Genomic DNA, 22,491 nt, shown 5'->3' with positions numbered 1-22,491 from the left:
GTAATCAAACCAAATTCAACAAATACACAAAGGTGGAAGGGACAGTTATAATTACCTGAAGAGTAACAGAGGTGTTACTCCTGATTTAACAGCAGAGAGGGAATATATCAGGGGTTTTGCACAAATGATCAAAGCTCGAGCTTCATGACTAATTGTTACGTTGAGCCATCCACATGCAAACAGTTGCAGCCAGCTGGTGCTCAAACTACCCACCTGGAGAAGAGACAAAGTGGAATTAAATGAGCCGGCACAAGCTGCTTTTTATTATTTTATTCCAAAGCTAGGTGCTACACTCAGAATAAGGCCAGCCTCATTACTGAGTTTTTGATCAAATCAAAGTTGCCCTCCTACAGTTTTTTTCCTCCCTCAGGCGATGCTTTGTCTAAACAGGTACATTTGATTTAATAGTGATCAGTGGAGCTGTCCCAGTTTAAAACCCACAGTCTCGTCAGATATCATGAATGATTCATTTAAGTCTAATCCAGCTATTATGAAATGATGGTGGTTCTCTATATGCAATAACACATGGCAAAACATGGCCATTTTGAAGTCGTTTGCAGGACAAGTTCATCACAACACATAAACATAATTCTGTTCTCTAACCTGAGAATCCATTTGTATCTCGGTATAAATAAGCATAGGGCAGCTATCTGGTTATTCAACCCCCTTATTTTAGCTATCAAGAGCGACAAATTCACTGTTGATGAGAGTTTGTGTGGATGAATGGGTTAAGTGCAAAGCTTTCCTCTGGGAGAATGTAGTTTGAATCACATCCCTGGGAATAAGATTTGACAATGAGTTATTTTTAGGCAACAAGACTACTTGATTAGGTCATGAAACAAAATTACTTGATTAGGTTTAGGCAACAAAACTACATAGTTAGGTTTGGGTAACAAAAGCACTTGTTTAGGTTTGGGAACGATCATGGTATGTCTCTGCCATGTGGATGCTATTTACACCACAGGTGCAAATAGCATTGTTGGCTCCTGGCACCTGGGTGGTTGTCTCTCCCATGCTGGGCTATATAGACCTTGGTGCAAGTAGACACATTTGCTATCCCAACCTGGGTGCAAATAGCATCTGCCTTAATTTTAAGTGTAACTGGCTAGCTGCCGCAACGTCACATGCAGCAAATAAAGAGCAGCTCTAGGATAATTAAATACATAACATTTTAGTTTTTGCACCGCCAAACATTATCAGCACTATGTGAAAAAAGATTGCAATCCATAATGACACATTTGTGCTTTACTTTGTAAGAAAAAAAAAAAGAGAAATATTTACAGAGAGCAGTTGTGAGTCATTGTGATTATACATATATAGCAGCAGCACTTGAAAAAGACTCTTGCAGGCTTGATGTAGCAGTTGCCATGCAACAGTCTTTACTGTGTGCCAGGTAGACTTGTCCAGTTAATTTGGTGTTACAATACTATTGATCAAGCACAAAAAACAGCTAATAACTGCTTCCACAGGACATACATTAACCTTGTAATTAATTCTCTAGTATTCATTAAAGAGCCACAGCTGAATATCTTGAACAAACATCCACATAAAAGAACGAGCTCTGTCGGATGTGTCTGCGCTGGGAAGCTGATAAGGTTTTACCCCGTTCTCTTGTGTTGATGTCATGTTGTGTTTCAGGGCTGTGGCTGTCAAAATGTGTTTGATTTGAGGTCAGCTGGAACAGCCACTCGGCACAACCTTTAAAGTATGCAAACCTCGTCTCACATGACAGGCTATACAGCGTCTGATGCAGTCATGGGAGTCAACCATGGATGTTTTCTTCCATGGCACAGAAGCGTTGTTTTGTTCCTTTTCACCCTGTATCTTAGTCTCCACTTGGGAAAACAAACATTTAATCTAACTGGCTGCAAATTTGTGAAATGCTGCGACAGCTCAATAACGCACTACAGGGGGTCTCTTATTCAGGCCCTGCAGATGTATTTGGTCCCCGTAGAAACACATATGGTTTCGTCTGACGCAACTTCCAGAGTTGTGTAGAAAGGAGCCTTGCTGGTTGGCCAGTCTTAAATCCTTCCTCCCAGTTGCTGACTGCTCTGAGTTGGGTATGTATGCACATCTCCCAGCTCAGCAAGGCTTTGATCACTGAAGTGTCAGCTGAAGCAGTTTCTTCTTTGCCTGTAAGCTCAGACCTCATGATCACGTTTCCTACCACTGTGTAGTTGTAGTTACTGTAAATTACATGCAGGGTTACATAAAAGTACAGAGATGGGCTGAGGCTGGTCTTGTCTTTCCCCCAGAACCTGGATGTGAAGTCACTGGTGTCCCATTTTCAGTGACTCGCCCGAGACTGCAGATGCGGGGATGTAACCACTTCGAATTTACTGATTACACACATGATGGCCACATAGTGTGCTGCACCCAGGGACTAAACTACACGAGCAGCATACAGGGCAAGCAGGGCTGGAAATTATACCACGGCGATAAAGGTGATAAAGATGTAGAAAGATGAAAAAGATGTAAAACGATGTAACAAGACGTAACAAGATGAAAAAGATGTAAAAGTCAAAAAAGAGGAAAATAACCTAAGACAAGACAAATAAGACATAGCAAGATGAAACAGACACATGAGAAAGAGTAGACCATTGAGAAAAGTTGAGGTTCTTTTAGTTTGCACAGAAAGAGACGGTAGAAATGTCTTTCAGAGGGCGACTTTTCATTTTTATACTTTTGAGTATATTTCACAGCCTGTACGTTTTCACTTTTATTTGAGTAATGAAGCTGAATCAGTACTTTTATTCTTACCAGAATCTTTTTTTACACAAGTATCTGTACTTCTACTTTGAGTGAAGAGTGCGTCTATCACCACTGCATTTTGTCACCTATAGGCGTGGCTGCAGCATCAGATCATCTACAGATTCGGTGTCTCACCTTCCACGTGACAGACTTGGCTCTCAACAAAAGTAGACAGTGAAAATTACCTCTTGACAGTCATATCGACATCATTCTTGCAAAGAGAAAGGCAGTGTTTTTCAGGTGTATGCTCTCTTTGTCTCGATTATATTATTGCAGATTAGACATGAAGATGCCTTTTATCTTGTGTTCAGCGTTATAGTTTACTTTACACTGTAGGCCCTTATTTTTTTTACATTTTTTCACCACTATAGAAACACAAGGTAACTGCTAAAGAATGATAAGACTGTCTAATGTTGACTGCTGTTATTTATTCAGTTGATTGATGGTTTACCAGATAATAACATGTGTTTGAATTGATTACTGATGGTGGCTGATCAGGCTAATTAACAGCTAATTGTACTAACTGTTTTGTCTTGATCCAGTGTAATTATCACTTATTGCTATTGCACCACTGTTTTTTTGGCCGTGGTGCCCTACATTTTGGCGGCAATGCCCCATTAAATCCATGTTTATTGAAGGTCTAACTGGCTGTGGACAATTTGTATCACTTTACAAATGGAAAATGGAAATAGAAATGTTTATATTTTCAGATTTGTCTAGATTTTGTGACTTCAGGATGTGATGTAGCTGCATTTTTCTCTGCAAATTGGTTTTACCATCTGAAAACAAACTGCTGCTCTTTCTCATTTACAGATCCTTAGATTTTAACCAAAATTACAGCGTCGACTTAAGAAAATAAAGTGGAAAAGAGAAAGAAAAAGGATAAAATGAAAATAACTGCAATCACACTGCATAGCTACTACTGCTAGAGCTGCTGTGCTCCACACGTCGTCTGCGCCCTGCTGATAATCACAATCGTTGCGTCCAGATTTTTCAAGGTTATGCCCAAGAACAAAAAGTTAAGATTGCAAAAGTAATGAAAGGTTTGCTGCCAGATCTTGAGGATTACTTCATTGTGGGCTTTATGTTCACTATATTTTTCCTTTGTTTATTTCTTTCTTTCAGGTGGAGATTTACTTTCTATCTATACATATTCACCTATGGAGTGCGTTTCCTTAAAAAGGTACGTTTTGCATAAACACAAATGAGGTCCAACTTCCTGTTAACTGATTGTTAAAGTTAGCATGAGTCACCGGGGTGTGAAGCCATTCTCTGCAGCACATATGGAGGCAAATGGCTGGCATGAAAATCTTGTGGTTTCCTAATAGGTCGGTGCCGAGTCATGAGACTGGCAAGTAAATGGATGTTCTGCTGTACTGTAAGGGTTTAATTTTACTTTGGAAATTTGTAATAAAGCCTGCTACAGAAAGTGTTCATTAATAATGGATCTTACAAGGATCTTTGAAGGAAAGTGGAGCAGCTGACAAATAAACAACACACCCAATGCTAAATAATGCCACCCATTAAATATGCAAATCCATTTTTCACAAAAGACGTGGTACTCAGTAATGATTTGTTTTTCTTGTGATGGTAAATGTCAACTGCCGGTAGTCAGTGTTCATATGTGGTATTACCAGCTGTCGTGTTATTCCATCTCCAGCTCAGACACAGTGCTAAAGCGAAGTGTGGAGATAGGTGTGGCTATGTGAGACTATCCACTGTAGGATGTGCCATTTCAATGGTTGCTTAAAATTGCACGTCCTACAGGCTGCTTGCAAACTGATGACAGTTCAGATGACTATAGTTAATGTTGGCAGCTGTTTTGTTCAAAAATTGCACTTAAAATTACAGCTTATGGCTCTGTGGAAGAAATGGCTATTGTTATATGGATAAAGTGGTTCTTCCAGTGCCTCTCTATACTAGTCTTGCGTTGCCAGACTTATCTCCACAGCGCTGCAGCGACTACAGCAAGACAAGTTTATTTATAAAGCACCATTCAGACACAAGGCAATTCAAAGTGCTCTACAGGAGCATGGACACACATTAAAATAAATGTTAAAAGAACAAGAAAATTAAATTAAGAGACTAAATATGACCTATTTTTTTTAAATATCTATAATAATATTATGAGTGGTCGGCTTTAAGGCTCTGATTGGGCTGTGATGTTAAAATAAAATGGAGATATTTAGTCTGTGTCCATTTTATACCATTATATGTGATACTTTTAGATTAATATTACTGCTGCATTAAAGTGTATGTTGCATTTTATTGCTGTAATGTTGAATGGTGAGTTGATTTTAACTACTTTATGTACTGTGGATAGTGGAGAGTGGAAGTATAAAGTTTTAAATAAAAAAAGATAAGTATAAAGTAAATGTGGCTTAGATATATTAATATATTTCATGCATTATTCATGAAAATACTGTACGGTATATAATCAACAGAGCAATAGTTGAGATAGCAGAGCAGGAAAAATCTCGACAAGACACAAGTTGCATGACAAAGCACTTTGTGAAAATAGTTCATTCCCTGGCAATCCCTGCTGCAGGCTGGAGTCTCTGTGGGATTTATTAATAGAGCTGGTCTGGAGAGGAGTGCAGGACACGTAAACTCAGTTGCAGTGATGGGTCACTGTTTGCATTTAACACATTCTTACGTATCGCAGTTACCGTTTCTCCTCCTGTCCCTGATGCCGTTAAGTCGTTACACTGGGTTCCTCAGTAATCCAGCTTCCTTTAAAGTCAAAGTAACAAAATCTCTTATGACAAGCATTCGGTGTTTATAAACCACTTTGATTTCATTCAGAATCCATCAAGGGAATTATTTTTTTAGCACTTACATTGATATTCATGTGTTACATCTTAAATGACAAGGAAATATTAAATTAAACTCCGACTGTATGTGTGGGAACAGCATAACACTGCATTTATGTTGTATTTAATGGATACTGCTCGTTTTACTGAAAGGATTTAAGGCTTTTTTTGTTTGGTTTGGTTAATTAACAGCATTCTATGTAAGGGATAATGTACAGGGAGCAGGTCATTATGGCGTAATAAACCCCAACAGGGTGATGCAGGGCAATGACGGGAAGCAGAGGGGTCCTGAATCATCCTGAAGGGGTTTATTTTGCAATAATGCCCTGCTCACTGAACATTATCCCGCTTATTACGTGGCTACCTACCAAAAAACAATTGGTAATTTGACAGAAAATATTAATTTTAAAACAATTTTCAAGGTTTACAATGATTTTATTGCTTCTCCAGAGCAAGCTTGGTACCCAGCAGAACCTCGGTCAAATTTCTCATGTTCTGTTTCCTGTACTTTGATGTGCAAAGCTCATCTAATGTGAAAAGAAAAGTTCTGAGGATTGTTAAGCTGTTGCTAGCCAACCTGTAAAAGTGATACACAGCCTACAGTATATAATCACATCTTAAGTTAGCTAATGTTTTCAAAACACTAGATAACTTGGTAGCCAACTTGTACTATCTCAATGTAGATTAGCTAGCTAAAAAGTGATGTAGATTTGCTAGCTACTAAGCTAGCATTTTCCTACAGAGCAAAAAAACTAGCTAACTAGCTAATCTGTTTTAATTGTTTGCTAGCCAGTTAGCTAGCCTTTTACTAACATGGCTGACGTAAGATGTGACTACATATTTGTTGCCTTTAGGTCCCCCAGAAACATCTTTTCAACTTCTTTTCAACATAGACAAGCTTCGCACATAGCATATCTACATACAGGAAACACAAAAGGAGAGAACTGACTGAGGTTCCAGAGGGGCGGACTTTGGAAAGGTCAGCTGACCAATTAGAATCCGGTATTTAGCAAAGCCGTGTAATAATATATTCAGAAAATACAACGTAGAAGACTTTGTCAGGAATAGAACAACAAAGTCTTGTATCCCTTGCCATCATTGTCCCAGGAGTTTTGACAGTAAATTGCCGTCTTGACCTCAGTCACGGTTTGATTATATTGATTGATGATACATTTCCAAATGTAATGTAGTTTTGTTTGTTTCATACAGGTTAAAAAGGTTATTGATTTTTATCTCACTCTTTTCATCTTCTGCAGACTCCATGGCTCTGGAATACTAAAGAGTGCTGGTACAACTACCCATACCAGGTAAAAGTCTCTTAATGCACCTATTAATTATCTCTGAGTCTGAACACAGTGTAGACAGCCATGACTCCTTCAGTGTAAAAACAAAAAAGTATAGAAAACTTTTAAAGTTTTGAAAAAGTTTTACCAACTAATTATCTTATGTTGAGATAATTTACTTTTCCTCTTTGAATAAACTTTAATCTTAGATTTTTAGAAACAAAAAAACGTATTTCAAACATTGTTGAATAAACTCATTGAAGTGAACGTGAATAATGGTTCATTTTTGAGTATTTTCAGTTGCAACCATTTCATTTTCAAGCACCCAGATTATGACAAATTGGGCACACAGCTCACTGTGAACAATTTCTGAAATACACATTTTTTGAGCAGTTTCTAAAACTCAAGTTGAAGTTTATAGGTCAGCAAAACTTGCACAAATATAAGAAAAGCGTGCAAGCATGGTTAAAAAGAATTCATAAGATCAGAGGCATATGATTCTGATGGTTCAGGCAATTTGGAATTGGCCCTCAATTCCCATCCCTATGCATGTTCACTGATCTTCAGTAATCATGATACAGCAAGATGACTTTCATTATTCAAATATTCATTTTAACCTTGTTTTTGTTTTTATGCAGCCACTGACTGTGGACATCCATTACTACTACATACTGGAGCTGTCTTTCTACCTATCGTTACTCTTTTCCCAATTCACAGACATCAGGAGGAAGGTAAGAATTATTGTCAAGACATCACGCATCTCCAATAACATGGATCATTTAATGTTTGTTATAAGATCTATTATAAGGCTAAAAGAGACAGAAGAGAAATCATCACGGTCCATCTCTTCTCTTACTGTCTCCATGATTCTGTAATGTTTACTCTATTTGCTGGGGAACATTTGCTTTCTGCCTCAGTGTATTTTCACCGATGTGTGAAATAAAATGCTGCAAGAGTAAAAAGGATTAACACTTTTACGAACATTCAGTAATTGGATTCCCCCGTCAGGCTTCACAAAAAAACTTATCAAATGTTCCCCAACTACTGGTGTACGCTTTTGAGTAATAAGCTCAGAAAATACTCAGATATTATACAGATGTTTGAAGACTAGATCAACTGAAAGGATTTGTGTTTATGATGTAATGCCGTATTTCAAATTAAGGCTGTTACTTATATAAATAATTATATCAGGCAGGAATTTACCCTGGTTGGAATGTCGACAGGCCTGGTTTTGTGACTCACTCATATTAACCAACTAAATGTAAGCTTAAATATAACGTCCACCACACTGCTGCAAGTGTCATTAAAGGGAAAGTTCGAATTATTTGAAGTGGGTTTGTCTGAGGTACTTGTCCATGATCAGTGTATTACCTACAGCAGGTGCCAGTCAGCACACACACAGTTAGGAGCAGGTTTGGGGAGTAAGGGATTACCTAATTAGAATAGAGAAAAGGTAACTGTAATCAAATTCATTATCATGGCCTCTAGTGAAAAAAAAAACTTTTACTATGTGGAAATTTCTCTGTTATTTTATCTTTAAATCAGAAAACAGGAACAACATGACAGTAAAGGGCAAGTTCTGCCTTCTGCTGTGAAAATACTGCTATAATCCAAGAACTAAACATTTAATTTAAAGAAACATTTACAGGAAAGACCAATGGCTAATGTTAGCTACATAGACCGACCACCAATGTTAGCTACACAGACCAACAGCTAATGTTAGCTACACAGACCAACAGCTAATGTTAGCTACACAGACTAATAGCTAATGTTAGCTACACACACCAACTGCTAATGTTCACTACACAGACCAACCACCAATGTTAGCTACACAGACCAACAGCTAATGTTAGCTACACAGACTAATAGCTAATGTTAGCTACACAGACAAAGCGCTAACATTAGCTACACAGAAAATCAGTTAGTTAGCTAGTCAATTCTACTACTTCTATGACTGAAAAATATTTTGGTGGTAATGCTGGTGACCAGGATGGTGTGTGAGAATAAGTCTGTGGCAGTTTACTTAAAATTTGTCCATTAAGTATGAATAGCAAACTTAGCAAAGTACATTTAAAAGTGGCAAACAATAAACCTACAATGAGTATTAAATATTCTGTTTGGCTCAGCAGTTTCATCATAACTCATTCATTGAGGTAATCCAAAAGTAAAAGAAAGTAATCAAGTTTCTTTACTTCATTGTTGTGATATTTGTATTAGTTTACTGAGTACATTATTAACAAGTAATTAGTAATTTTCCTCTTTCAGTTTAGTCACTTAGAAAAAAATCAATACCAGTTTAAGTATAAACTATATTTTGAATATTTTCACAGCTTTACTTTGCAATCAGACAGTCTTTTCTGACGGTTTCTGTTAGTTTGTGTTATTGTGTGTCATCAGTGAATCCAAACTGTCCCTTTAAAACACAGAAGTCACACAATAACACAAGCAAACTTACAGAACAAGGCAACAGAAAACCAGCAATTCTAGTGTTCTGTGGGGTAAAATTACTGATTTCTCTTATTGAGTTTGGTTGGCTTGGAGAGAGCAATATTTGGCTTACACAGCAGCGGTTTCCTGTCAGAAAAGGCAGTTTGATGGCAAGATAAAGCTGTGAAAATATTCTAAATATAGCGTACATTTAAACTGATATTGAGGTTTTTTTCAAGTGGCTAAAGTACATTTCTCTGCTGACCCTGTCCACAGCAGTTCATGCATAGCTTCCATGCTGGTACTCCTCTCCACTTCTCCAAATGGTGGCGTGGCAGCTGCCATCTCCTGCAGATAACACACTGACTGCCTCACTTCAGATAAATTCAAACTATCCCTTTAACTTAACATTCATAATTTAAAATCTGTATATCAGTTTATACTATGTACACATTGTACTATAAATAAAGTTTAAAATGTCCGACTTGCTCTGTGTTTGTAAGAACTGAGCTCAGTTTGTGCAAACATTCCTACTGGGCAGCGGCTGATTTCAACCCACTTTCATCATCTTTATTTTGTTTTTTTGTTTTTTTTTGTCATGAAATTACACTTTTTGCTCATTAAGTATCAATTTGCATGCCTTCCAGCCATGATCTTACTCCTTTCTCCAGTCCATCCCCAGCTCTTCCCCTCTCCACAACACACTTCACTCACTGCACTCACAGCAGCCCCCATGATGCCATGCTGTGTATGCCTTTCACTCTGTCATCTCTTTGTTGACTGTTGGCATGTTGTCTGTTTTTGTTTCTCCTTTCAGTTTTTTCATGCACAGTACTACACTGAGGAGGTCCTCTGCATCCCCTGCCAATTCCAGTATGTTCTCCCCGCACACTCTTGGCCTTGCTTTCATTCTGTATCTTGCATCATTTACTCTTCCCTGTCATCCTCCTTCTCATTCTGTCGCCATTTTGGACTGGTTCTGGTTCGCTTTGAGGCTGAGATGTTTCAGTAGCTTTAGGTTTGCTAGAGGAATGCCTCCCCCATCCTGCCTGTCTGCATCCTCTTAGTCACCTGGAGCTTCAATCAAATACCAAACATACTTAGGTGATGTTTTACTCAAGTGCTGTACTTGAGTATTTCCATTTTATGACATTTTATATAAACTATATTCCACTAGAGATTAAAGGAAAATATTGTACTTTTCACTCCACTACATTTATTTGACATAGTTACTTTAGAAAAATAAGATTTTTGCGTATATGATGAGCTTATAAAATATGATACATTGTTTTATATTAAACAACCCAGCAGTATACAGAAGTGGAGGGGTCTTGAATCAACCTGTTGAGGTTTATTTTGCATTATTACATGGCTTTGTTAAATACTCGACTCCGATTGGTCAATTTCAGTATCTAAGCTCTGTTGTTATGAAGAACAGACCGTTGCTATGGACACAGTTCTGATCCTAGACTCTGGAGGAGCAACAGAAACATTATTAAAATCGCTAAAATCATTTTTAAATTAATATTTTGTGCCAAATTATTCCTTTTTTTGGTACATAACCATGTAATAATGTGAGTGAGCAGGTCACTATTGCTAAACATCTATAAAATCATTTTAAAATTAATATTTTGTGTCAAATTCTTATTATTTTTCTGGTAAGTAACCATGTAATAAGCAGGATAATGTACAGTGAGCAGCATATTTAAATATTTCACATTTCATATTTTATGTCAGGGTTTGTTTTGCAATAATGACCTGCTCACTGTACATTATCTTTCACATAATGACTAACTTGCTGTACATCATCATCCTTATTACACAGCTCATTAAAATGATTTTACTGACTTAAAAATAATTTTATTTCTTCTACCAAATGCCCCAGAATCTCTGATCGCAACTGCACCTATGGCAACGGTCTGTTACTCAGAAATAATAGACTATATAATGCTGTAATTGAACAATCAAAATCGAGTATTCAACAAAGCCATGTAATAAAATAGTATAAAGCGCCCGGGGGTCACTGAGTACTCTTACTTTTCATTCTTTAAATGACTTTTACTTGTAATGGAGTATTTTTCAATATGTTATTGTTACTTTTACTTAACATTGTGCTTGTGTCAGGGTCTTGTATCATTATGTTGGGATTTACTTCATGATAACAACCTGCTCGCTGTATATTATCCCATACATAATGACCATAGCAACAGTCTGTTCTTCATAGCAATGTTATGCATAGCAACGGTTTGCTATACATAATGTCCTGTTTGTTACATGTTCATGTACCAAAGAAAATCAATAATTTGACACAAACTACTAATTTTAAAATGAGTTTAGTGGTTTAACAATAATTTTATTCTTCCCCCAGAGTCTATGAGTAGAACTGTGTCCATAGCAACAGTCTGTTATACATAGCAACGGTCTGCTATACAGATATAACAGACCTTAGAATGTTGTAATTGACCAATCAGAATAAAGTATTTAACAAAGCCATGCAGTAATGCAAAATAAACCCCTGCAGGGTAAATAGTTCAGGATAGTACAGACAACTTAGTACTCTTACTTTGGATCATTCGTGTAACTGTTACTTGTAATGTTGTATTTGTACAGTATGAATTCTTCCTCCACCACTGCTTTCAAATGTATTTTGAAATGGCTTTACCGCACTTTGACACAATGACAGCCTCAGATGAGGAGCAAACTGTAGACAAAGATGTTTCGACAGCACAATTGCAGCACAGAGTGTTCATGAATGCTCGCACACTGAGGGCGTTCTCGCTATGTTTGTGAAAGTGTTGATTAATCATTGTATTGTCATAACTTTTTATATCGTTTCAATGGCTGTGCCAGTCACAGTGGCACATGACGAACATGGCTCGCCAAGATAGGGATTTTATTTTGAAAGATTCACGCAATGATCACATGTGCAATTACTAACTTGGACAAAGCACACTTCAAGGACATGAAAACACAAACAGGTAGTGCTTGAAAATAGGCACTATTGTGTTGTACAATATGTCCTCGTGTTCAGTTTATATTACTCGGCAGTAGGAGCTTTGTCATTTTTAAAGGACAGATTTTTAGATTTTTTCCTGCAGTACTGTGGACACACAAAGCTCTTGTATGTGCACACAGCAGTCATGTCACTTTATCGCATGTCTGCGCTGCGCCGGATGCTCTGGTTATATACGGTGACTCAAGCAGCTGTGAGGTGCTTTTCTTTAGTTGTGTGATATTTCCTTGGTAACTGTGTCCCCAGGATTTCCTGATCATGTTCCTGCACCATGTGGCAACGATCTCCCTCATCACCTTTTCCTACGTGAACAACATGGCACGAGTGGGAACTCTGGTCATGTGTCTCCACGACGCAGCCGACGTGCTGATAGAGGTGAGGATGTGTGAGAGAGAATTAAAGGCTGCAGACAGATGGCCAAATGGATGGGTGGGTGTGTGGGTGGAGAGTTTACATGCTCAGCTATCCGTCTTCATCTAAATTTAACTACAGTCCGTACATTATGAACATTATGTGCTTGTGTCAGACTGTATAATATACGTGTATGCTGAATATACTGTTTAGGTTATGATATAGTTCAGTTATACTCTCAACAATGCTGGAAACTGGAGCTTTTTAATTCTTATATTGTCAGAGATATTTCAAACAGCTGTATACATGATCAAGGGTTGTGAATCATTAAGCATTAATCAGTTAATCGCTGTTAAGATTTTAAATGTACTTGATTAAATGTATTATTACTTAATATCCTGACAACAAGACTAAAGCTTCAGTGTCCTCCTTTGACATTGTTAATCCGGGCCAGAATAACTGTTTTTGTTTGCCGGTTTCACATTAATTTGGAGTCAAACTTATGCCCAGTGTTTGCTGAATTGTAAGCGTCTGTTTATGAGTCATAAAAAATCATTCATAATCTTGTAGAAGGAGTAGATGTTTGCAGCAATGTGGTAATGGATTCTGCAGAAAACTGGCAGTTATAAACAGCTGATCAATTTAGAGTGTAGGACTCATTGTCGCTTGATACATGATTACAATGTTGCATTCATCTTGCGTTCCTGCAGTGTTCCTGCAGCGCTTCTGCAGCGCTCCTGCAGCCTCCTCAAGTTTGGGCAAGAGGGAGTAGGGGGAAACAACTCGCCACAACCAGAGATTGTATATTAAATAGCATTTCAATCTATTTAATGTACCGCCTATGGCTCCAACTCGCTATTCGGACTGCAGTAGTAGTAAATAATAGTGGCAGTGGCAGTAATTGTGCCTCATTTGACATTGTTTTTTCTGGCAGAACAAAAAAAGAGGAAAAAAAGAAAATTGAGGTAAAAAAGAAAAAAAGAATAAAATGTGTGTTGTATCTTATTAATTATAAATGATTAATCCTTTGTTAGAATGATCAAATTAATGACAGTTTTGTTTTGTTTGTTTTTTTCTGTCCAGGCTGCCAAGATGGCCAACTATGCCAAATGTCAGATACTGTGCAACCTCCTGTTTGCCATGTTTGCAATTCTCTTCATAAGTTCCAGGCTGGGAGTTTACCCTGTCTGGTACGTGTTATCCTCTTTCGATTTTGGGGAGGATTTTTTTTAAAAACTTTTTGGGTTATAAAAAATTTAACTGGAAATAGGGGGGTTGAGGGATGAGATCCCTAATCCATAGACTGAAAGTTCTAGGAAATTTCTTTCCATTTAAGCAGTATTTGTCTCCAGTAGCCAGGAGCACTAAAAAGCTATTATGTTTTTGCTCCTTTGGTTGAGATGGAGATCCTGTGATAGTGAGTATGGCAAGAGGTTTTATGGATATTCCTATTATGTCACAGAATAATTTGAATATAGATCGTCAAAACTGTTAATTTTGGACAAGGCCAAAGCATAATATAATGGCTGTTGTTATTCCTCTGTGATCACAGTTAGGGTTAATATTTGGTGCAAATTTAACCAGTCTTGCTTTAGACCAATGCAATCTATGTACAATCATAATTTGCATAATTTTACGTTTTACACAAATTGAATTTGAGTGTATCCTATCTATTATAGATTGCTGAATAATCTCAGAAAGTTCTGTAACAAATTCCTTGTTTCAGGGGTCCTAATTCGAAGGATTAGTTTTTAAACTTTAAACTTAAGCAAGATTAAATTCAAACCTCTCTTTAACCCTCTGTTTAGTTTTTACTCTAAACTGAGATTAAATTTAATAGTGTTGCACCAAAGCTTTTGACTCTAGCAGTTACTTTGAACTCAGACTTGAGGAGGTTTAACTTTTGAAATATCTGCCTTTTTGAGATGGATTGAGAAAAATAATCAATTTCCTTTAAGAAAGTTAAGGGACAGATTCAAGCCAGTTGAGTTTTATGATTACTCTTCTCTCTTTCACTCTAGCTGATAAATTCAGCTACATTTTTCTCAGATGAGAAATTAGAGCTTATCTGCCGAGCCAGCATGAGCAGGCAAACTCAGCTAACTAACTTTTTAGCTAACTAGCAAACAATGTAATGGTTTTCACTTCTTAGCAAGCAGTATAATGTTTTGTTTTGTTTTACTTTTTAGCCAGCTAGTAAACATTATAACATTTTGTTAGCTAGTTAGTAAATAATGTAATGCTGTTTTGTTATTCTACTGTTTAGTTAGCTAGCAAACAACACAGTCTGAAATTTTATTAATAATAGAGACCAACTTTAAGTTAACTCCCATCATTTATACTCCTGAAAGCACTCAAACTTATTTATTTAATTGGTTTTGGGTAAGCAAGCATTTCCATATTGATTAACCTCTATTTAATGTTGGTTTAAATAACACAACTGGAATAAGTTTTAAATTGTGCAACAGAGCTCTGCTAAATTTTGAAGCTGTATTTACTCACTTGATTAGAGCTAATTTTAGATTAAAGTAATCTTTGTTGGTGCAACCCAGCCGATATTCACTCACTCACTTCACATGCACTTGGGAGAGTAAGTAGAGAAGAAGAGTTGAGTATAGATTTTGACAATCATTTCTTCAGAGTAGGAACTCACTGAGGTAGTGTTAGCCTGCCGTTTGCACACAGCACAGTCCACACAGGCAGCCGGAGACTTGAAAAACCTGTGCAGCAGATGCCTGAGCTGCTCTGCGAATTTTGGCAGACCTTCTCTAAAAATGCATGTCAGTGCCACGGAGAGCTCAGTGCTTTTTTACTACTTTCTGCACAACGGTTTGCAGTTCAGACACATCCCTCTGAATTTTGTTGCTAAGTAATAGTTACTATGGATACAGCAGCTTTGACCTCTCAAAGAAATCCAAACAAAATCAACAAATGAAAAGCACATCATGATGGTTATTGCTTTATCGTTGAGTACAATATCTAGAGTTTCGGCTAATTTGTTAAAACAGCAAAGGGCTTTTTTCTACTCATGAGGATTTTTTTTTTATCAGTATGTGGTGTTGCTTTTTTTGGTTTCACATTTACATTTGCATTTATTCAGCATTTCAAGTTCCAGCCAACCTGTCCAAATAGCTGTTCCAGAGAACAGAGGCAGGTTTAAATATTTTAATTCATTTCTTGCAGCTTTGTTTTACTCAGACATTTAATCAGTCTAAGTCTAAATTCAGTAGATGTCTGCCAATTATAACGTCTCTTTCTCATGGTATTTGCAGAGTTACCACAAATCAATTTCAGTCCTTGAAAGTGTGCACAGTAATCATCTTGCAGTCTTCGGCAGCGTTATCACACTTTTCATTGACTTAGTTTCTGAGTCAGGCAGCTGCAGTGTCTGCTTTTCTTTGAGATACCATCGATTCTTGATCAGCACAAAAATGCTAATGCAGTCATCTAGATTTGAGTTTGTTGTCTTTAATAATTGGCACTACTCTGAAGAGAGCATTAGTGAAATATAGAGGCTTTTAAATGAGTCTGTGCAGCATTTTCAGACCACACAACACACTTCACTGCCTTTGTTTCCATTCTGTAATATCCTACACTACATTTTTAGTCAGCCCCCACCACACCAGTAGTAAAGTTGTCATTACTGTAAAGCTGTTGCCATGGCTTCAGTATCTGGAGGATGATTCACAGACAGCCATTTGCAAGAATTTGCTCAGGGATAAATTTAACACAGATCCTTGAAATTCTGATCACATGTCATGTGAAGCCAGTTGATATGTTGTTTTTTCTTCCCCATTAGCAATTTTAATCACATTCAGATCTAGTGCTGCACATATATTGAACTATAACCTAAGTGCTGTTTCTAAAATACACGTGTTTGTGCTACAAACACATCATTAAAGGCCAGAGGGAAGATGTATAAACTACTGTGTACGTATAGACAAAAAACATGCATGCACCATTTATAACAGCAGAATGTATCACCTCGCACATACTTCAGACGAGGTGTACACAGTTTTCTAGGGATAGCTGCTGGTAAAATATAAGGTGAGAGACTTTTTTTTTTTTTTCAGAACATCTTTATTCAGTTCATTTGCCAATTTTACTGATTGTATTTCTATTTTTGCAGTCTGTGAAATGTTCTGTAAAATGCCAATAAAAGACTTGGTTGCACCACAAAAAAATATTTAGAATAGATCACGTTAGATTTTATTCGAACATGTCAAAAGAAAATACAATTGAATATACAAGTATGAAAAATAATGTAGGATTAAGATTGATAAATAATGAAATTTCGAATGTTGTCAGGAGTTAGTAAAAAAAAAAGTGGAGACTGTTAACTTGTTTTCTATGTAGTTAAAAAGTAAAAAAGTTATATTGTTCGCTAACTAGCTAAGACTTTCTAAACATTATATCATTAACTAGCTAGCTAAAAACCTTTTAAAAGTTTTGTTTGCTAGCTAGCTAAAACGTTTTTAAAAAGACATTATTTGCTAACTAGCTAAAAAACTTTTATAAAAAGTTATATTGTTTGCTAGCTATTTAAAAACTTTTTAAAAGTTATATTTTTGGCTATCAAGCTAAAACGTTTTTAAAGTTATATTGTTTGCTAGCTAGCAAAAAAAAAGCAGCTATTTTAAAAGTTAAACCTCCTTAAGGCTAAGTTTAAAGTTAATACTGGATCACAGTTTAATTGGAGTTTAAAGTTTTGGTGTAACAGAATTAAATTTAATCTACGGTAAGGGTAAAAGCTACATGGAGGTAAGCTAGTTTAAAAGTTTGGTGTAACTAAAGTTAAACCACAATTTAATCAGTTAAAAATCCTTGTTGGTGAAACCCAGCCTTAAACGTAAATTACATGGCTTAAGTATCAGCATGCAAACAAATGTATCAGGATGTTTCTATGTCCTTTATGGCTAACTGTGGGAGTGGAAATGAGGCTTGTGCATGTGCGGTCAGTTCTACAGTGTCAGAACCAGACACACAAAGTCGTATAAATCTAAGGAAAGGGATGTAAATGCATATTTCCATTTAAGTTGTGGGTTTTATGCAGTTTTAGAAGACAAAGAGCTGCAGCACAGCATGTCTCATTTCTTTTCACTGTCCTCTGTTTGACTTTGTCTGCCTGCTCCTCAGGACATACAATACAGTGCTTTCAAACCTTGTGTTTTTTTTTCTTATGAAACATGTCATTTCAATAATCTCCCCCTCCCTGTGTTGCTACGGAAGGATTTTAAATACCACCTTGTTCGAGAGCTGGGAGATTGTAGGGCCCTACCCGTCCTGGTGGGTCTTCAACCTGCTTCTGATCTTGCTGCAGCTTCTTCACTCTTTCTGGTCCTACCTCATAGTGAAGACAGCATGCCGAGCCATCTCCAAAGGAAAGGTGAGTCACCACACTCAGCTCCCCCTTTTGAGTCCCTCTGCATAATCCTTCCTTTTATACCTGTGTTTTTTTGCTGGTACATATATATATATATATATATATATATATATATATATATATATATATATATATATATATATAAACACCATGTAGCATTTTCAATAACCACTTTTGACCTTCTCTCTCTATTCTCCATGCTAACCTGCAACCTTCAAGGTGGGGAAATGGAATCCTTTACATGTAAGTAGCCTTAAAGGAGAACATCTCAATCAAAATGGTGAACTGTATGCTGGGTATAATTTCATGTCTCTATCAGCCATGTAATCATTTGCATTCATTGTGATTTTGATTGTCAGACAGCCCTAATCTGTGCATTTTTAGCTATGCAAGTGGTTTTCCACAGTTTGGTCCAGACTGAAATATCTCAACATTCAATTATTGAACATACTGCTGTTAAATATTGTGCAGGCGTCCATGCCAGCCAATTAATCCAAATAACTTTGATGATGCCCTGATGTCTTTTCTAGTGCTGCCATCAGGTTGACATTTGTGGCTTTAAGTAAAATGTCTCAACAGCTATTGGATCAGTAACACACATTCATGTCCCCTCAGGCATGGATGCTGGAAGTCAGGATGCTGATGGGGCTGCAGTACCCCCAAAAATAAGGCATAATAAAAACCACCAGAGAAATTCATTATGACTTTCTAATTTTACTGAGATTTATATGTGTAGCACATTTGTTTTATGAAAGAGGTTTGACTTTGTTTTTGTCTATTATTATATAGGTGAGGACACACACAGGTGTCAATAACCAACAATGCTATTTGCATCCAAGGTTGAATAGCCTATGTGGTTATTTACACCTTGGTGTATATAGCCTAGCATGGCAGAGAAAAGCACCCAGGTGTCCACAGCCAACGATGCTATTTACACCTGGACATAAATAGTCAATGTTGGCAATGTAGCTATTTACACCTGAGTGTATATAGCCTTTGATGACAGAGACCCAGCTGTCTATAGCCAACAATGTTATTGGCACCAGAGTGTAAATAGCCAGTGTAGCCCATGTAGCTATTTACACCTGGATGTATATGGCCTAGCATCTCAAAGACAAGCACCCAGATATCCGTAGCTAACACTGCTGTTTGCATTGGGGTGTATTTATACCTGGGCGTATATAGCCTAGGGTGGCAGAGACAAGTACCAGAAGTGTCCTTAGCTAACAATGGTTTTGGCATTGGGGTGTAAATTGCCAATGTAGCCCATGTGGCTATTTACACCTGCATGTATATAGCTAAGGGTGGCAGAGACGAGCGCCCAGATGTCTTTAACCAACAATTCTATTTACACTCGAGGTGTAAATAGCTAATGTGGCAAAGTACAGAAAATGTGGGTGTAAATAATACAATTAATGACTGTATATATGTTTATCGCATAGCCTAAATATAACAAGATATTATTTTTAAGCCACAATCAATTTTTTCATGCCACAGCGCTCACCCTAATCCCTGTGAATATTTTGTACATTTATGTGTGAATCTTTAATACTCTGAAATTGTTATAGTTGGATAATCAGCACTTGGTATGTTAAATTATAGATTGTCTAGTCCTAATAAATAGATGATGAATTAAAAAAAAAAAAAGAATTGTTAATCAATTAATGATTTATCGGGCAAACATTCTCTGGTTTCAGCTCCTAAAATGCGAGGATATATTGCAGCTCTCTGTTTTATATAATTGTAAATTGAATATCTGTGGGTCTGACACTGTTGGTAGGACGAAACAAGGTCAGACTCTGGGAAATCACGATGGACATTTTCCATTATTTCCTGACACAGGCTATAAAATAAAGTGATCAATCAAAAACACTGAAGCAAGATTAATTAATAATGAAAATACACATTAGCTGCAGCCCAAATTATATTATGTTAAAAGTTTTTTATATTTTGAATTTGCAAAAAGATTTTAGGGCTTGTTGGCAGACACTGATTGGCAGAACACCTCCTGGTTTGACACACAGACGCCCCTCGGGTAACACCGCCACGCATGGCTGCCACAGATAATGACACAGATAAGAACTTTAATGAGAAAAAAATTTAATCTCCAGACCCGACTCTCATTTCTGCAGGTGTCTAAAGACGACCGCAGCGACATCGAGTCCAGCTCTGACGAGGACGAGAGCCCCCCGCCCAATCAGAAGCACCACAGCAGCAGCAGCACCACCACCACCACCACCACCACCACCACCAACGGGACCAACAAAAATCACGGGACCAACGGCTACCTGACAGGAGCGCCGTATCCCGACGAACACTGACGAAGCTGATATCACAACACTGGAGCCATGCTACAGACACCATCCATCAATCTGTGTGTGTGTGTGTGTGTGTGCGTGTGTGTGTGTGAGTGTGTGGTGGAGACATGAACAACATCGCCTGTCTGGTACTGGAAGTTCTTGATAGATTTTATGTGAATGCAGTTTTGTTATCGGTTACTAATTTCCTGCTTAATTTCTTCTCTTCATCTATATATTTGCATCAAACTGCACTCAGTGAAATATCAAAGCACTCCTATCAGTACAACCCACTCTCTGTTTAGCCAATGAATGAAAGCATTCCACTTTATGGTGTAAGCATGCTACTTTAACATACAGTAGTCTGGCATACTGGGGGTGTGATTTCTCTCATGTTTGTGTCTTTCTATGTTATTTATTTTTTATAAATATGTTTGCAGATGGCACTAGTCGGACATCTATGATTCTCCTTCGAGGTCAGTGTTAAAGATTAAACAATCTTGGACGACAAACAGCTGTTTTTTTTTCCACGCCACACATCATGATAACGAGTATGAGCAAAATGCTGAAGACCTGGGTTTACTTTTTTAATGCTACACCCCCAAAGATATGCCAAAATGTGTGAAGTTTACTCACATTTTGAAGTACATTCTCCACTCAAACTGTATATGAGATGTCAATAACAGTATTATGTGTGTGCATCAGATATGGCTAGATGCTGTATTCCCTATTAAAAGCATTTTGTTAAGTATTCTGGTACATTTCTGGTAAGCATTTCATTAAAGGCCATTTGTCCGCTTACGAGGCAGACATGAGTTGTTTGAATTATTCAATTAAAAAAAACACATTGAGATTGCAAATATGTGTGGGTCTGTTCAGTAAACCAACAAAGAAAAAATATTTATCAAACCCTAAAGGGGGATTCTGACATTGTAAGATTTTTTGTCATAAATAATTATTTATATTCATGGATTATTCATGAATAAACATTGAGAATTATGCTGTGAATGGACGACAGACAAAGGGATTTTTCATAGAAGACATTTTGATGTGTCAAAGTACAAAAAACACTGGTGTAAATAATAAAATAAATGGCTGTATAGACCTTTTTCACAGCAGCCGGTTTGATATGAAATAGTAGAGTAAACACAGGTGTAATCTATTTACATTTAAATTAAAATTCCATTGCACCAAATGAATTTTGAACTAGCTTAAAATTTAAGATTACATTTTAACCTCTGTTTATTCTGTTGCACCAGAACTTTAAACTGGCATCCAGTATTGACTTAAAATTTACACTTTGGGAGATTTAACTTTAAAAATGGCTGCCTTTTTGAGATGAATCATGCAAAATAATAGACAGCCTAAGTCGCTCTCCTTCCCGTGTGCCCCACTGGACCAACTGGGAAACCAACTGGAGGCCGACCTACATGTTGTCCTCTTTCTCTCTCATTCTTCATTTTCCTATGTTCAGCTGCAGCAAAAAAAAAGGCAAAATGCCCCAAAAATCATTTTAGAGAAGACATACAAGCCTACTTATTTTTAGAGGTCCAAGCAGCATCGCTTGCTCTGATTATTCTTTCCTCTTCTTCTTCTTCTTTTTTACTCTCTACTAAAGGTGTTTGTGCTGCAAAAAAACACATGATAAAAACTCACCAAAACTGGCAGGTGGGTTGCAAATTCAGTCCACTACTCCACTACAAAAATGACACTCAATGACCTCATGGTAGCACAGCATCATCTACAACTACTGATCTAAAGTTATCAATGACGTTTCGATTCATCAGTTTGGATTTCACGAGCCGATCAATTCTTTATCAAAATAGCCGTTTTTCAAAAATTTACAATAACTCATGAACTCATTGAGATATCAATGTGAAAATTTAGAAACACGCTCAGGAGTGTTCACTAAGCTGATGTATTAAAGCACATTGTGTTTCCTCTCTAAGGGGCGCCACAAATGCGAAGTTTCCTAAGTTCCCAGTCTCCTAATTGGCTGTATGAGTTCATATGAAAATCTATTTGCATGATCTTGAGTCATGACTCAGTCAGTGCATGAATTTGGGATGGTGATAACTGATTAAAGTCGGCGGGCCTCATTACAACAAATCTAAATTTCGCTCAATATTCTTAAAAATATGCAAAATAAGTTAATATATATTATGTCATA

At 37.1% G+C, this 22,491-nt stretch overlaps 1 protein-coding gene across 1 annotated transcript in view; it reads left to right on the top strand.

Annotated features, from left to right (window-relative positions):
• The window catches only part of cers6 (ceramide synthase 6), a 32,162-nt gene extending 11,033 nt beyond the window's left edge, over positions 1-21,129 (top strand). Inside the window, exons 4-11 of the mRNA XM_084725195.1 lie at positions 3,880-3,937; positions 6,824-6,874; positions 7,489-7,581; positions 12,537-12,665; positions 13,725-13,831; positions 17,871-18,027; positions 18,244-18,267; positions 20,157-21,129. Coding sequence (XP_084581321.1) covers positions 3,880-3,937; positions 6,824-6,874; positions 7,489-7,581; positions 12,537-12,665; positions 13,725-13,831; positions 17,871-18,027; positions 18,244-18,267; positions 20,157-20,345 — 808 coding nt within the window. The 3' untranslated portion in view covers positions 20,346-21,129. The remainder of the gene's footprint in view (positions 1-3,879; positions 3,938-6,823; positions 6,875-7,488; positions 7,582-12,536; positions 12,666-13,724; positions 13,832-17,870; positions 18,028-18,243; positions 18,268-20,156) is intronic.
• The last annotated feature ends 1,362 nt before the right edge of the window (positions 21,130-22,491 follow it).

This window comes from Lutjanus erythropterus, chromosome 8, assembly GCF_056507025.1.
Source record: "Lutjanus erythropterus isolate fLutEry1 chromosome 8, fLutEry1.hap2, whole genome shotgun sequence".
Lineage (NCBI taxonomy): Eukaryota > Metazoa > Chordata > Actinopteri > Lutjaniformes > Lutjanidae > Lutjanus > Lutjanus erythropterus.
The sequence above is the reverse complement of the archived record's forward strand: the minus strand, read 5'-3'. Positions and strand labels throughout refer to the sequence as shown.